At 42.8% G+C, this 17,262-nt stretch overlaps 1 protein-coding gene across 2 annotated transcripts in view; it reads right to left on the bottom strand.

Annotated features, from left to right (window-relative positions):
• Positions 1-16,436, bottom strand: part of HTR7 (5-hydroxytryptamine receptor 7) — a 113,383-nt gene extending 96,947 nt beyond the window's left edge. For both annotated transcript variants that reach the window (XM_017896361.1, XM_017896360.1), the window contains exon 1: positions 15,674-16,436. In XM_017896361.1, coding sequence (XP_017751850.1) covers positions 15,674-16,200 — 527 coding nt within the window. In that variant the 5' untranslated portion in view covers positions 16,201-16,436. The remainder of the gene's footprint in view (positions 1-15,673) is intronic.
• Positions 16,437-17,262: the final 826 nt, after the last annotated feature.

Genomic DNA, 17,262 nt, shown 5'->3' with positions numbered 1-17,262 from the left:
TCAAAAAAAAAAAAAAACAAAAAAAAAAAAACAAAGATCCTGCTATGGTTTGAATGTATATGTCCCTCGAAAATTCATATGTTGGAACTTAAACCTCAATGTGATAGTATTAAGAGGCGGACTTTTGGGATGTGATTAAGTTATGAGGTTACAGCCCTCATGGATGGGATTAGCAACTTCATAAAAGGGCTGGAGTAAATTTACTAGGCCCTTTTGCCCTCTGTTCCTTTGCCACATGAGGATGCAGCAACAAGGCACCATCTTGCAAGCAGAGACTATGTCATTACCAGACATGGAACTTGCCTGTGCCTTGATCTTGGACTTCCCAGCCTCTAGAACTATGAGAAATAAATTTCTATTGTTTATAAATTACCCAGTCTTGGGTATTTTGTTATAGCATCATGAAGGGGTAAGACAGATCAGGAGTCAGACATTCCTCATGGCCAAACCTGATACCACTCCTTTCTTGCTGTGTACTCCTAACCTCTCTCAGCCTCCCTGTCCTCATCACCCAGGGTTAGGGGTGAGGGTGTGAGTGTGTCCACAGAGTGGTCATGGGGATTAAATGAGATGAATCATGCATAGCCCTTGGCACCCAACAATGGGATTGCTACTGCCAGTTATTATGCTCCTCTACTTGGGTATTGCCTTCATGGCTGACACCCAAGGCTTGCTTTCAGGGATGTGTGGCCTTCATCAAAAATGTGTTTATTTAGTGGGAAAAAAAAGGACTCTGAGATTTTTCATTTAATTTTGCCTATGTTTTCACCCTGCTCCATAACACAGCACTGATGATAATAAAAAGCTAACTCCTGGATCTAAGCTGCTAAGACCTTCACATCACTGGCAGCTTTGCTAACGTTGGTGTTCTGCAGAACAGGAAGTAACTCACCAGCCTACTATGTTCTCATGAGCCCAACCTTTGGGACTGTCCCACTGCCTCCGCACTGCTTCTATTTTCACCAGACATCTCCTGATCCTAACTTGGTTTCTCAAGGAAACTTCTCCACTGCCACCAAGAGGAATGTCTTGTAGGAAGTTGCAGAATAAGAAGTCAAGGCCAGATGTGTGGATTTGAGAATCAGAAGCACCATTCCCTTTTTCCTTCCCTTTCTTCCCTCCTTCCCTCCATTTTTTTTCTTCCTTTCTACTTCTTTCCCTCCTTTTATTTTCTTTCCTTCCTTCTTCCTTCCCTCCCTCCCTTCCTTCTGCAGTCAATCCACAAAGATTAACTGAACACCTACCAAGTACAAAGTACTATGCCAAAGAGCTGGCAATGCAGTCTTCAAGATAAGCCTGGGTCATGCTATGCAGAGTGTACAGATGATCCCACAAATCACGAGTTTATTACAGTTAATTTTACAAACCATTAATTACAAATTGAGGTGAGAATTAGGAAGAAAAATTGTAACGTGTTAAAAAACTGTTTAAGATAGTCAGGGGATTCTAGAAATGTGTCCATGACCTAGTAATATCTAATCAAGGACCTGCCTAAAGAGTGATAAAAATTACCCAGCTAAAGAGATAGAAGAGTATTCCAGGGGAGGCATGAATAGACATGTGAAGACCTTGAACATCAGAATGTCAGGAAACTGAAAGAAGACCAGAATTGCTGAAATATGGGGAGGAGAGGCGGTATGGATACATGACTGGTTAGTTGGTGGTAAGTAGGAAGAAAGGAAGGAAAGGTAGGAGAAAAGAAACGGGGAAAGAAGGAAAGGAGGGAAATAATTAAATGGAACCAAATCAAATCTGGAGCTGAAGCTGGCAAGCTCCAGCAGGACCAAATCTGGTCCCAGTCTGTTTTTGTATGGCCCCCAGCTAAGAATGGTCTTTGTATTTTTAAGCAGTTGAAAAAAATGAAAAAGAAGAATACTATTTTATGATATGTTAAAATTATATCAAATTCAATTTTCTGTATCCATAAATAAAGCTTTATTGGAACACAGCCACCCACACATTTACATATTATCTATGGCTGCTTTCATGCTACAGTGACAGAGTTAAGGAGTTGCAACAGAGACCTTACGGTCCACAAGCTTAAAATATTTACTATCTATACCTTTACAGAAAAAAAGTGTTTGCCAACCCCTGATTTAGTAAGATTAGCAGAGGCCAGATCATATAATCTTTTCGGTCACATTAAAGATTTACGATCTTATCCCAAGACCAGGGGAACCCAATAAATTGTTTGAACAGGAGAACAGCATGACCCAGTAGTGCCCAAACCTATCTGCACATTAGACTAGGATCAAAAAATGTGGATACATGAGTCCCACTTCCAGATATTATGAATTAATTAGTCTTGGTATGGTCAGGGCTTTGGAATTTTGAGGAGATTCCTAAGTGACTTTAATATGCAGATGAGCTTGGGAACCACGGATATAATCACATTTTTATGTTTTAAAGATCAGTCCAGCTCAGGGGTTCTCCCTCTGGCTGCACACTAGAATCATCTGGGGGATATTTTCAAATATACTGATGTGATGCACAGGCCCACCTGGCATCAATTAAGTAAGAATCTCTAGGGGGTCTCCCCAAGCATTGGTATACAGTTGCCCAGGTGATTCTAACATGCAGCCAGGGTTGTGCACCCTGCATTAACAGGGGCCAAGTATGAAGACCCAGAGACCCCCGAGAGGCAAATGTGAGTGCCCAGCTGAAAGATGATAGGGACTGAAGTTGAGTTGTTGTGGGGTAGGGGGCTGTGTAGGGACAATCAGAAAGACTTGGTGATCCGTAAGTGAGAGTAGAAGGCTGAGGTGGAAAATTTCAAAAACGATACTCAAATGTCTAGCAAAGCAACTGGGTGCAAACTGATGGCACTTATTGGGATGGGAACTTTGGACGAGAAACAAGGTACGGAAGTTAGAGCATTATTTCTGTTCTGAGGTAGTGTTGAAAAGGAGGATGCCTTCAGAAAGTTGGCCAGATTAAAGCTATAAGGGACTGCATGATAAAGAGCCTTAAATGCTATCCTAACAATATCCTCCTCATACAGCAGGCAATGGCTACAATGATGTAGTGAAAGATGTATGACCTTTGGATTCAGACACTGTTCCAGTCACATACAATGTGTGTGAGCTTCCTCAGCTTCTTCACCTATAGAATGGTATTAAAAGTGTTCATATATGTCTTGTTCATCTTTGGCCAGCAGAGTCACTCAACAACAGACACTCAAAAAGCACCCTCACAAGGATATTGTAAAGATTCGATGCGATGCCATGTGTAAAGTGTCTAGAAACTTAAGTAGCACAAAAGGCATTAATAAAATGGTAGTGTCATCCCTGAAGGGTTTCCAAAGAAGCATGACCCAGTGACACTCTCACACTGAAGTTTTAGAAACTGTATGTGACCCCATACATGCATGGAGTGGTCACCTCCATGCATCTGGAGGCTTCCTGGTGCCGCATATGATGCCTGGCCGCCAAGAAGACCACCGCCTGCCTGGGATGGCCGCCCTTGGTGCCCAGAAGCCATGAGCTTTCCCCCTAGACCCTTCACTCTGTGATCTTCTGCCCAAGAATTTTGTTTCCATGATACCTCACCCTCTGTTCTGATGCCACCCAAGAGGCTGTGGCTGACCAGCGCTTCAGACACATTGTTCTCTTTTGCCTGTTCTCAAAATAGAATCATATGCCAAGGTGGGAAAAAAAAGCGTATATGAACATCTGTGTGAAGGATGGGCGAATGGGAGGAGAAATGGTTGAGTATCCCTGATCCAAAATGCTTGGGACCTTTTTCATATTTTATGTATTTTGAAATATGTGCATATACATAAAAAAAAATCTTGAGCATGGGACCTAAGTCTAAATACAAAATTCATTTATGTTTTATATTTACCTTGTACTCATAGCCTAACAGTAATTTTATTCAATATTTTAAATAATTTTGTGTGCCCATCACATGAGGTCAGGTGTGAAATTTTCTACTTGTGGCATCACGTCAGTACTCAAAGATTCTAATCTTGGATCATTTTGGGTTTCAGACTTTCAGATCAGGGATGCCCAATCTGTACTAGGTTTAGCAGCTGAAATTAAGTTCAGCTGCATGTGATAAACAACACAATGGTATTAGTTCATCAATTAGCAAGAAGTCAAGGTTCCAGCAATTCTGTGGAGTTGACAGTCCTCCATGATCCAGGCTACCATTCCAGCATACCGCTCCTCTTTACCAAGCATGGCCATTTTTGTCCATCTTGACTAAGATGGTCAGAGCTCTAGCCACCATCTTCATATTCCAGGCAAGAAGATGGAGGAAAGGACAGAAAACAGGAAGAGGACACACACCAATTTTCTTGAAGGCAGTTTCTGAGAAACTGAAACATAATACTTCTACTAACATCTCTCAAGCCCAAATTTAGTAACATGGCCACATCTAGCTATAAGGGAGGCTAAAGAAATGCAGTCTTTATTCTGGGCAGCCATATCCCCAGGTCAAAGCAGGAATTCCCATAACTGAGGAGAAAGGGGAGGATGGAGATTGGGGTAGGCAACCAGCAGTATCTACTGCAAGGGGTGAAGGGTTATTGACGGGCTTCTCCTATGCTATTCCCTCACTCAGAATGCCTTTCTGCTCCCTCTCTGTGAGTTCACTCAAAGACTCATTCACTGCCTCTGTGTTCTTGGCATGTGCTGCTCCTTTGACTGGAATGTTCCATGTCTCCACTTTTATTATTTTCCTTAAATATATTTATACACATAGATATAAATAAATACACAATATTTGAACAGACTTTGAACACAAGTTCCATCCATACAAACTGTATGTCCTTGGCAAGTCACTTCTACCCTCTGAGCCTTAAGTTCCTCCTACATCAAGTGGGGATACTCATGCCCACCTCACAATGTTGTAGAGGGGATCAGTGGAGATTTCTGTATTTGGGAGTGGTCTGTAAGGAATAAAGCATTAAACATCTATTAGCTATTATCATTTCTACCCTGAAGCATTACTTCCTGTTAGTTAACATAAGAGGAAAAAAAAAGTAGTTGGTGGCTAAGTGTTACTATACAAAAGAACAGGGCAGAAGACCCATTTCATCTCCTTCTCACTTTCCCATAGCAAAGCCAGAAGAGGATTCCATCAATTCTTAAAATGTATCTACAAGCAGAAAATTAATTTTAGAGATGAGCAAGGATAACTTCCTTTGAAGTGAAAGGAGATCTGGAGAAGCCAGAATGCACCCTGCCCTGCTGATTGAAGCAGAATTAAAGCCAAAAGCAGAACTCAGATCATCAGAGGGAATGAGTCATAGTACCTGGCGATGAAGCAAGGCTTCAGCCAGACACCAATCAGAGCTAAATATTACAGCTCTTGCAAATAAGGCAGATGAGTTCCTGTAACCATGAACAACCCAAAGGTGGTCCCTGCCCTCATACACAAAGGTAAAAATTAACGGTTGCTGACAGCATTAAAACAATAACTGTATCTGCTCAGATTAATCATATATCTGACTTAATCCAAATATACCTCACGAGATGTATCAAATACATACTTTTGCCCCGTTCATTATAAAATGAAATACATAGGCATGAAAGTGCCTAAAATATACATGGACACTTTTAACAATAATTAAGTTAACCCTTTTGTAATTACCACTCCAGTCAAGAAAGAAAACACTATACCACCTTAGAAGCATGCCTCTCTGATCTCAGTTTTCTCCATCCCATCTAACCATCTAAAAGCAATCACTCTGTTTGTTCTTTCTTTTTGTTTGTTTTTTTTTTTAGACAGGGTTTGCTCTTGCTGCCCAGGCTGGAGTGCAATGACGTGATCTCGGCTCACCGCAACCTCAGCCTCCCAGGTTCAAGCGATTCTCTTGCCTGCCGAGTAGCAGGGATTACAGGCATGTGCCACCACGCCCAGCTAATTTTGTATTTTTAGTAGAGACGGGGTTTCTCCATGTTGGTCAGGCTGGTCTCTAACTCCCAACCTCAGGTGATCCACCTGCCTCAGCCTCCCAAAGTGCTGGGATTACGGGTGTGAACCACTGCTCCTGGCCTCTTTGTTCTTATGATATATATTTCCTTTCTTTTCCTTATAATATTACCACTTATGTACATCCCTAAAAATATTTTTGTCTATTTAAAATTTTTATTTGAATTGAATCACATATGTATATACTTTATACTTTGCTGCTTCTGCTCAGCTTTATATTTGTAACCCCAAAATATTTATCAGTGAAATGATATGACATCTGAAATTTGATTTAAAATAATTGAATGAAGGAGGAGTCGCAAATTATATTTTTAATAAATTGACCATAAATTGATCACTGTTGAAGATGGATGACGGCTACATCAGACTTATAGTATACTTGACTTTAATATATGTTTCCAAATTTATATAACAAAAAATAGTTTAAATTACTTCATGAGATTCATTTGGTTGCTGTGTGTAGTTAGAATTTGTTCATTTTCATTGCTGTATAGCAATACTTCTCTAAGATCCCAAGACCAGAAGCATCAGAATCACTTGAGAATTTATGTGAAGTATAAATTCTTAGCCCCACCCCAGACTTTTGAAATCAGAAACTCTTGCGATAAGGTTTCTGATTTGGTAAGGTCCGGGGTGACGCCCAACAATCTGTGTTTTAATAAGTTCTCCAGGTAGTTCTGATGCACATTCAAGTTTGATAAACACTCCTAAATAGCATTCTGTTGTATAACTATACCATAATGTATTTATTCATTCTACTATTGACACAATGTATTTCAAATTTTAAGGTTTCAAGTTTGTGAATACTATATTCTTGGCCCGGGCGCGGTGGCTCAAGCCTGTAATCCCAGCACTTTGGGAGGCCGAGGCAGGTGGATCACGAGGTCAGGAGATCGAGACCCTCCTGGCTAACACGGTGAAACCCCGTCTCTACTAAAATACAAAAAACTAGCCGGGTGAGGTGGCGGGCGCCTGTAGTCCCAGCTACTCGGAGGCTGAGGCGGGAGAATGGCGTAAACCCGGGAGGCGGAGCTTGCAGTGAGCCGAGATCACACCACTGCACTCCAGCCTGGGCGACAGAGCGAGACTCCTCCTCAAAACAAAAAACAAACAAACAAACAAAAATATTCTTATAGAAGACTTTTGGTGGACAAGCATCTTTGTGATATATACCTGGTGATAAAACAACAAGGTCTTAGGGTGTATGTATTTTTAACATTACGTGATAACATTAAACTATTTGCAAAGTGGTTCACCAATTTACAGTCCCACTAGTAATGTATGTAAATTCCCTTTGCTCCATATCTTTCCCAACACTTAGTAGTTTTTTGACATTTTAATTGTTGTCAATCTAGAGGGTTAAACACTTAAACTTTCCAACTCAGAATTTTTTTAAAAAAACACACATATTAGAGAACAGAACTTCAGACGTAAAATCAGTTTCACAAATATATTAGTTGGTGAGTTTTCATGGAGTAAATCCGATGCAGGAAAGAATCTGGTACAATAGAGAAACTGAGAAAGGTCAATGTGACTGGAATGTGGCAAACAAGACAGAATGCAGTTCAAGATGTTGAGGAGTGAGGCAGGGACAAACCAAGGACCTCCTACATGTGCTAAAGAGTGAATTTTTTTTTTTTTTGAGAGAGAGTCTGGCTCTGTCGCCCAGGCTGGAATGCAGTGGCCGGATCTCAGCTCACTGCAAGCTCCGCCTCCCGGGTTTACGCCATTCTCCTGCCTCAGCCTCCCGAGTAGCTGGGACTACAGGCGCCCGCCACCTCGCCCGGCTAGTTTTTTGTATTTTGAGTAGAGACGGGGTTTCACCGTGTTAGCCAGGATGGTCTTGATCTCCTGACCTTGCGATCCGCCCGTCTCGGCCTCCCAAAGTGCTGGGATTACAGGCTTGAGCCACCGCGCCCGGCAAGAGTGAATTTTATTCCAAGTGAAATGAAAAGAAAATGAAAAATTTTAAGCAGGAAATTTACATAATTATATTTCTATATTAGCATACATTTAAAATATTTCAGGCACATATCCACTTCTAGCTACAATGGGTTGTTTGATACTTCAGACCAATGCTTCTGCTGAAAGCCACTTTAAAAGCTGGGTAAAGCACAAATACACACACACACACCCCTGCATGCTATGATGCCCAAAAGCATCAAGCAGTTGTTGAGACAACCAGGACTTCAGGGAACAAAATCCTAAAGAAGACAGAAGTACAGGGAGGCCAGCCAATATTGTGCAGCTGCTCTTTCCCTTGGGGCATTTGCCAAAATTGGGTGAAGGGTAAGGGGCTAAGGATCCAGGTAAAGAGCCTCAGCAGAGAGTTGCTAATAAGGGGCAAAAACACCAGAAGAGCATTTGGCAGTCTCTTGGAGATAGAGAGGCAAAAGTCAGAGGCCTAAAAGGTAAAGATGCCAGTGAAACCTAAGCCTAGCACCTGTTTGATATTTCCCTCAAAACATTTGCTGAATTCTGAGACTGCATAAGGCAGGAGGCTAAGAAGCCATGCTTGACAGTTTCACAGTTTTGAGGAAAGAACATTTAAAGTTCTGAACTAGCCAGCGGGAGAAGTCATTGGGCTGAAATCCTAAGAAGGCTACATCCTAGAAAGGCATCTGCCAGTGGCAGAGCTCTATCAGAACTAAAATACAGCCTATGTTCAACTCAGTCCCTAACTGGATTAAAATAATCAATTGTCCAATATGCCTGCCTAGCATTTTCTCTGGAACAAAATAACATCATCTACAGCATCTACAATTTTTCACGCAATATGATGAATATTCAATCAACATTTGCCAGGTATGCCAAGACCAAAACCCAGAGAAAACACAGATCACACAAAGAAATCACAAGTGACTCAGATATTGGAGTCAGGAAACAAAGAGTCAAACTATGATTAATTCACTAAAAAATATAACAAGATGAAGAAATTAGATGAAAAGGTAGAGAATTTCACCAAAAAAAATCAGCATCAATTTAAAAAGCTTAAATGGAATTTCTAGAATTGTAAAATACCATTATGGAAATTAACTCAATAGATAAGGTTGAACAACAGATTAGACATAGTAGAAGAGACAATTAACAAATTGGAAGGCTGGTCAAAATTTTTTCAAAACTCAAGCACAGAAGTAAAACATAAAATGGAAAATATAGAAAAGAGTAAGAAATGTGTGTGACACAGTAAAAAGGTCTACAATACATATATCTGAAGACATAGAAAAATAAAGAATGGAACAATAGTAGTGTTTGATGAGATAACAGCAAACTGATTAAAGATATTAATACACAAATTTTAAAAATCATTAGGAACCCCAACAGGGTTAACAGTAAATAAACAACAAAAATCAATAAAGCCAGACCTAGTGACATCACAGAAAACTGAAAACTGATAAAAATTGAAGACAAAGACAAAACCCTAAAAATAGTCAGGGGATAAAAGACACAATACCTTCCATGGAGTCATAATAATGTTGGCTAATGGCTGATTTTTCAACAGAAATGATGGAAGTCAGAAAACAATGAAACAATGTTTTAAAGTTCTGGGGGAAAAAAACTAGAAATATAAAATTCCATACTCAGTGAAAATATCATTCAAAAATGAAGCTGAGGCCGGATGCATTGGTTCACATCTGTGATCCCAGCACTTTGGGAGGCCGAAGTGGGTGGATCACAAGGTCAGGAGACTGAGATCATCCTGGCTAACATGGTGAAACCCTGTCTCTACTAAAAATACAAAAAATTAGCAGGGCATGGTGGCAGACACCGATAGTCCCAGCTACTAGGGAGGCTGAGGCAGGAGAATGGCGTGAATCCAGGAGGCGGAGCTTGCAGTGAGCCGAGATCGCACCATTACACTCCAGCCTGGGCAACAGAGTGAGACTCTGTCAAAAAAAAAAAAAAAAAAGAAGCTGAAACAAAGACACTTTCAGACAAGTAAGAACTGAGAGGATTTGTCACTAGCAAACCCTCAGTAATATGGTTTGACTGTGTCCCACCCAAATCTCACCTTGAATTGCAATAATCTCCACATGTCAAGGGCAGGACCATATGGAGATAATTGAATCATGAGGGCGGTTTCACCCATACTGTTCTCCTGGTAGTGAGTAAGTCTCACGAGATCTGATGGTTTTATAAATGGGAGTTCCTGTGCACAAGCTCTCTCTGGCCTGCTCCTATGTAAGACGTGTCTTGCTTCCCCTTCACCTTCCCCTATGATTGTGAGCCATGTGGAACTGTGAGTTAAACCTCTTTCCTTTATAAATTATCCAGTCCTCGGGTATGTCTTTATTAGCAGCATGAGAACAGACTAATACATTCAGTAAAAAAATAATGCTGGGCAGGGCATGATGGCTCACATCTGTAATCTCAGCACTTTGGGAGGCCAGGGTGGGAGAATTACTTGAGGCCAGGAGTTCAAGACCAACCTGAGCAACACAGCAAGACCCTCTCTCTTTATGTTAAAAAAAAAAAAAAGTTTTAATTTAAAAAAATAATAATGCTAACAGGCATCTAATTTGGCAGAAAATGATCCCAGATGAAAAGGCAGTAATGCAGAACAAAATAAAGAACACTGGAAAAGATAAACATGTAAGCAAAGAAGAATGAATACTGACTGTTACAACAATAAAAATAATATCTAATGGGTTTTAATAATCTGTAGACCTAAAATGAATGCCAATAATAACATAAAAGGTGTGAGGCAATAGATAAAATTAAAATGTTCCAAGGTACCATTTTACCTAGGATTGTATTTCCCCAAAATAAATTTAAACATGCCCACAAATGACTCGTACACAAATGAATGTTCAGAGCAGCACTATTAGAGATAGCCAGAAACTGGAAAAAACTCAAATATCCATCTACTGTGAATGGATAAGCAAATTATGGTATATTTATACAATGGAATACTACTTATCAATAAAAATGAATGAACCACTGATAGGCTAAAAACTACAGATGACTCTCACAAACATTATGTTGAGAAAAAGAAGCCAGATTCAAAAGAGTACATACTATACAATTCCATTTATATGAAGTTCTAGCCAAGCAAAACCCCCATGTGTGATGCTAAAGTCAGGACAATGGTTCTCTTTGCAGGCAATAGAAACTAGAAAGGGAGAAGAGGGGACCTCTGGGAGGTTGCCAGTATTCTATTTCTTAATATAGTTGTTTACATGGATGTGGAAATTCATCAAGCTTCACACCTAGAATTGTGCACATACATATACTTTTCTATATGAATTTCAAAAGTTTTTTTTTTTTTTTTTTTTTTTTTTTGAGGCGGAGTCTCGCTCTGTCGCTCGGACTGGAGTGCAGTGGCCAGATCTCAGCTCACTGCAAGCTCCGCCTCCTGGGTTTACGCCATTCTCCCGCCTCAGCCTCCTGAGTAGCTGGGACTACAGGCGCCCGCCACCTCGCCCGGCTAGGTTTTGTATTTTTGGTAGAGATGGGGTTTCACCGTGTTAGCCAGGATGGTCTCGCTCTCCTGACCTCGTGATCCGCCCGTCTCGGCCTCCCAAAGTGCTGGGATTACAGGCTTGAGCCACCGCGCCCGGCCTTTCAAAAGTTTTAACAAATATTTCAGTCATACAAAAAGTTATACAAAGGATAATAAGTCTATATTCCCCACTGAGATTAAGAAACAAAACATTACCAACATAGGTGATACATATACTACTGATTATACCTCCACCCACACCACCAGAGATAAACCACTGTCCTGAATTTGGTGTTAACCACTCCCCTGCACTATTTTATACTTTTACTCCTTCTACAAGCTTCCCTAAATGATATGTAAAACTAGTTTCCATGTTTTAAAACTATACATAAAAAGTAATTTGATTTCTTTCTTTTTTTTTTTTTTAAGACAGTGCCTCACTCTATTGCCCAGGCTAGAGTGCAGTGGTGTAATCATGGCTCACTGCAGCCTCAACCTCCCAGGCCAAAGTGATCCTCCCACCTCAGCTTCCCAAGTAATTGAGACCACAAGCATTTGCCACCATGCCTGGCTCTTTTCTTTTCTCTTCTTTCTTTTCTTTTCTTTTCTTCCTTTCTTTTCCATTCTTTTCTTTTCTTTTTTCTTTTTTTTTGTAGAGATGGGAGTCTCCCTATGTTGCCCAGGCTGGTCTTGAACTCCAGGGCTCCAGCAGTCCTCCAGCCTCGGCCTCCCGAAGTGCTGGGATTACAGTTGTGAGCCACCACATCTGGCTGGTAATTTGATATATATTTTTAAAAGATCATTCTAAAATTAGCACAAGGGAATTTCCTTGGATGACAAGATATTGTATATCTTGATTAGAACATTGGTCACATAGGTATATGTATATATATATTTGTCAACATACAAATTGAATATTTAAGATCTGTGCATGTCATTATATGTAAATTATCTCACTTAAAAAAGTTTTCTAAATAGACCGTTCTTGTTTCTTCTCAGGGAATAGATCAGGGCTGGACAGAAGTAGAACCAGGAAAGTCAATTAGAATATTGCAGTAAACCTGATGAGCATCAAAGTCATCTATCTAAAGTGTAAGGAAGAAAAGACAACTTATGGATACAATTCTTTGAGCAGCTTAACTGTGAAGCAGAGCAGTAGCTGGAGGAAGAAGTGAGGCCAGAGGCCAAAAAAGGGTTTTAAAAGATACAAAACAGAACTTGACACCGTAGAAAGGAAAAGCTGAAGAAAGACCATCAATGAGCTGGGCATGGTGGCTCACGCCTGTAATCCCAGCACTTTGGGAGGCCGAGGTGGGCAGATCAGTTGATGTCAGGAGTTTGCCAACATGGCAAAACCCCCTGTCTACTAAAATACAAAAATTAGCCAGGCATGGTGGTATGCACCTGTAGTCACAGGTACTTTCGGGGGCTGAGGCACAAGAATCACCTGAACCCAGGAGGCAGAGGTTGCAGTGAGCCGAGATCGTACCACTGCACTCCAGCCTGGGTAACAGAGTGAGATTCTGTCCCCTCCACACCCCCACACCCCCCTAAAACAAACAGAACAACAACAACACAAAAGACCATCCATGAAGAAACAATGAACAAAGTCCTTGAGAAGGTGGGGAGACAGAATATAACGTCCAAGTACTTTCATATTTGCTGGCTCACAATGTCTTTTTGCTTTTTAACTGGAAGGAAGTTAAAAGAAGGGTACATATGCAGGACAGATTGTTTGGTGGTGGAAAGATAAAAGTTCTCATCTGATGGTTGCTACTTTTTCAATGAATACAAGTCATTTTCTGAAAAAGGCAGGGGATGGGAGCTCTGAAGGCTGTGAAAAACAGTATGGCATTACATTAGAAAAGCATCCCAGTATGATGGGGAGTGGTTAAGAAAAATGAAAGGTTCCATTTTAGACAGGTTAAATGCCCAACAGATATCCAAACTCTCAAAGTACAGAATGAACATGAAAGCAACAATACTGCAATTAATCTTTGATTATGCTGCACAAAGCACAGTGTATCCTATATTAGGTACTCAAGAGGGAATGAACAAGGGAATGAATGAAGATAATTTTTTTACATATTTTCACATTTAATATCATCTGTCATATTCCACAACGGAATTGCAGAAAATATTCTTTTCAGAAATCATATATTTTCCTTTTTTCTCATTTTTAGTTCTCAGTGTTCTTGGAAGAAAATCAGTCTGTGTCTTCCAATTTTATCAATTCTTCATTTTCTCTGAAGACATGATATGCTGGTCTTCTAAAATAACTTTAAAGCAGAATTCACCAATGGAGCAATTCTCACAGGTAAAAGGAGAATCTATATGCCTATGTGAACACAATTTGTGACAATCATAAGAATATAGTTAACACTAAAATTTTAAGCTCTTGCCAAGAAGGATTAATCTCTTCTCTGTATTCAGGACATGCCTGCCGATGCTAAGTCACACATGCATGCTGAGTGAAGAATGCCTTTAGCTCATGTATAGGAATCACAAGATGATCTCAGCCAAACCTCAACGTAGCCCAGAAGAAGAGAAACACTGGCTGTCTCAGAAGACAAATTAGCACAAGGTCTATTTATGTATCATTTATCAACTGTGAAATTTTAAAAAATGGTTATAAATACAGTACTTGCAGCATAAACTGTTATTTGTTTTATTACACTAAGTTCCATTTAAAAGGACTCCATTCATGCAGGATGCTCTGTTTTGGTTGGCTGAGCAGTCAGATTTCTGTGCTTATAATTCATGTATATACTTACTATGTGTATTGAGTGTACTCTTTTAATTCCAGTTACCACAGCCAGACTGTAAATGCATATGTTTTTGTCATTCTTAACTACTGTAATTCAGAACTTCAGCTGCCAAATTTGGTGCTAATATTCTCACATATGCAGTTCATGCTCTGCTCTTAAATAATTCCTTGTTTGCTGTCAGCACCTTCTACCATGATATATAAAATGGGAGAATCAATTTAAAGAAAAATAACCTAAATTGTTAACTAAATGGAGCTACAATGTATTTTTCTTCTTGAAAATATTCCCTTTCCTATTACTTCCTTTATTTAGTAATTATAAACCCTGGTCAAGCAAAAAATATATATAGCAGAACATTTTAAGTATCAGCAAACCACAAACAGCAGTGTTTTCAAGAAGAAAAATAGGAAAATCTCAGTTGCATGCTAGACCATCTTTTGAGGCACTGTCATTTTAAGTGTGGAGGCATCAATTATTTCCCCTAGGCTGAAAGGTCTACACATATAAAGGTTCTACAGATCCACTAAGAAAATAAGCAACCATTTCTGTGTATCATTAAACACAACAGGATACTAGTTCTGAAACACCGGCAGAATTCTAAGTGTGAACATTAAGGTTTTCATACATCAGTTTCAAGTGAAATAGAGTTGTTTTAGGCCAAAGATGTTTGAGACCATACTTCAAGTTGTCAACTGCATAATATTTCAAGGGTCAAAAACCAGCTCCATTTCAAAAGCCTGTAACCTTACAGTCTGAAGAAACCCTGTGGGTCTCCTAGTTCAATATGACACCCAAGGCAGGAATTTTTCCCCTAGCATCCCTGACAGATGGTCAGCCTCTGTTGCAATTACTCCATTGGGGGAGTTCTCAACAGAAGGTTCCCAAGGGCTATAATGAAAGGCCAGAACCAGCCATTCAGACCTGGAGTAAGGCTCCAGTCAGTCAGCTCGCAAGATACAGACAGCATTACCAAACATTAAAACCAGACTTCCACAAGCAAGAATGCAATTCTGAATTGACCATCATAAGGATGCAATGTCTAAGACATGCAGACCCCAATTCTAGAACCATCCAAGGTCCTTTCACTGGCCTAGGGAGTAGCTCTCACAATTGGGGAAGCAAGGTGGCTTTTCTCCGATTTTTTTTTTAAATGACTCTTTAAGGCTCACAGCAAGGCTTGATCAAGTCAGGGAGCATCAAATCCCTTCCTTCCAAAAACCAAGGCAAGGGACCCCCTGGCGGAAATACTAAGGCTTAAAATACTCTTAACTTTGGTCTTAAATTCGTCACTACAGTAAACCAGAATATTTCGGGTTTTTCTTTTAAAGATGTACATAGGCTATGCTATAACTGAAGTTTGGTTGGTGTAGGGTAGATGGGGGGTCGGGGGCCAGCGGTGTTTTCAGCGCAGCCCTTCATCCCGCCTTGAAGTCTGGCTTGATCCTCCCTGGAAAGGCGAGCGCGCAGGGCTGAGCTGCCTGCCGGTCCCCAGCCGGAGCCTGAGACGGGGCGGTCCGGCCCTTACCTGTCAATGCTGATCACGCACAGGGTCATGATCGAGGCCGTGCAGCACATGACGTCCATGGCGATGAAGACGTTACAGAAAAAGTGGCCAAAGATCCACTTGCCCCCGATGAGGTCGGTGACGCTGACGAAGGGCATGACCGCCACGGCCACCGAGAGGTCGGCCAGCGCCAGGGACACGATCAGGTAGTTGGAGGGCTGGCGGAGCTTCTTGACGAAGCACACGGAGATCACCACTAGGCAGTTGCCCGCGATCGTCAGCAGCGTGATGAGCGTCAGGATGGAGCCGATCACAACTTTCTCGGCTCTGCCGTAGTTGATCTGTTCCCCACAGCTGGAGGCATTGTCCGGGGGCGCGTCCCAGGTGGGCGCGGGGCTGGCTGTCACCTCGCTCAGCAGGTGCGGCGCCCAGGAGCCCGCAACCGGGTCGGGGCTCAGGTCGGGCAGCCCGCGCCCCACCTCTGGCAGAAGGAAAGAGCGGAGGTGCCGGTAAAGGTCCGGGCGGCCGCTGCTATTAACGTCCATCATCGCGCCGCCGTCTGCCGCTGCCCATGGAGCCGGCGCCCCCGCCACGCGCTCCGGCTGCCGGCCCCGGGGCTTCACCTCACCGGTTCCGCTCCGCCCGGCCCGGCCATGGGGCCCGAGCCGACCGCTGGGGGGCGTCCCGCTCGCTCTCGGAGCCCCGCACTCCTCGGACCCCCGACCGCTGCGGATAACGCGGGAGCGCGGCCTCACGGGGACTCCCTGCGGGAGGCACCTCGGCCCCCGACGGACGCCCCGGGACACGCGGAGTCGAGGGAGCTTCCGGGCTGGGGCTTCCGCCGGCAGGCCCCACAGCTCGCAGCAGCCGCTCGGCTGGGCCGAGAGCGCGGGCGGCCAGCTGGCAGCGGGCCAGCGGCAGAAGTTGCGGGGAGTTGCGCCCACGCCCCTCGCGCCCGCCGCCGCCGCCGGCCGCCGCCGCCGCCGCCGGCCGCCGCCGCCGCGCGCTCCCCTGCGGCAGCCGCGCCGCGTCCCCGCCGTCGCCGCCTCCGGCCGCTGCCCGCGCCCTCGCGCTCCTGGGACGGGATACCCGGGCTGGGCAGGGACCGCCGCCTCTCCCGCGCCTCCCTACTGTGAGGGGGCGGCGCTGCACGCGCCTCCCGGGATCCCGGGTCCCTTGGCCCGGGAAGCTGTCCTTGCCGCATGATAGATACTCAGAACCCCTCCAGCCGACCCCAGCCTCAGCACAGTAGTCAGCCACAGTTCACTGGGGCATTTTTCTTTTGTTAAGAGGCCTAATGAGCCAGCGGATGTTCGGGCTCATTGCGAAATGAAGAACCTGGAGGGGGATTTTATTTTTCTTAATTAAACAAACAAACAAAAAAACCTCTCCGAGCACTACACTAAGCAACAAATAGGTACTTCCGTTTTCTATTTTGACCGCTTGTGGAAAGAAGTGAAGATGGAAAAGAAGCAGCCGAATGGGGTGAGGGTGGGAGCTCCGAGAAGAGGAAGAAGGAAATAAAGGAGGAAGGGGGATTCCTTAAGCGCCTGGCACCTGAGAGATGGGGATGCTCTGGGGACGAGGCCTCCAACGGGTTAAACCCATTT

The sequence above is a fragment of the Rhinopithecus bieti genome, unplaced genomic scaffold (assembly GCF_001698545.2).
Source record: "Rhinopithecus bieti isolate Rb0 unplaced genomic scaffold, ASM169854v2 scaffold_26871, whole genome shotgun sequence".
Taxonomy (NCBI): Eukaryota; Metazoa; Chordata; class Mammalia; order Primates; family Cercopithecidae; genus Rhinopithecus; species Rhinopithecus bieti.
The sequence above is the reverse complement of the archived record's forward strand: the minus strand, read 5'-3'. Positions and strand labels throughout refer to the sequence as shown.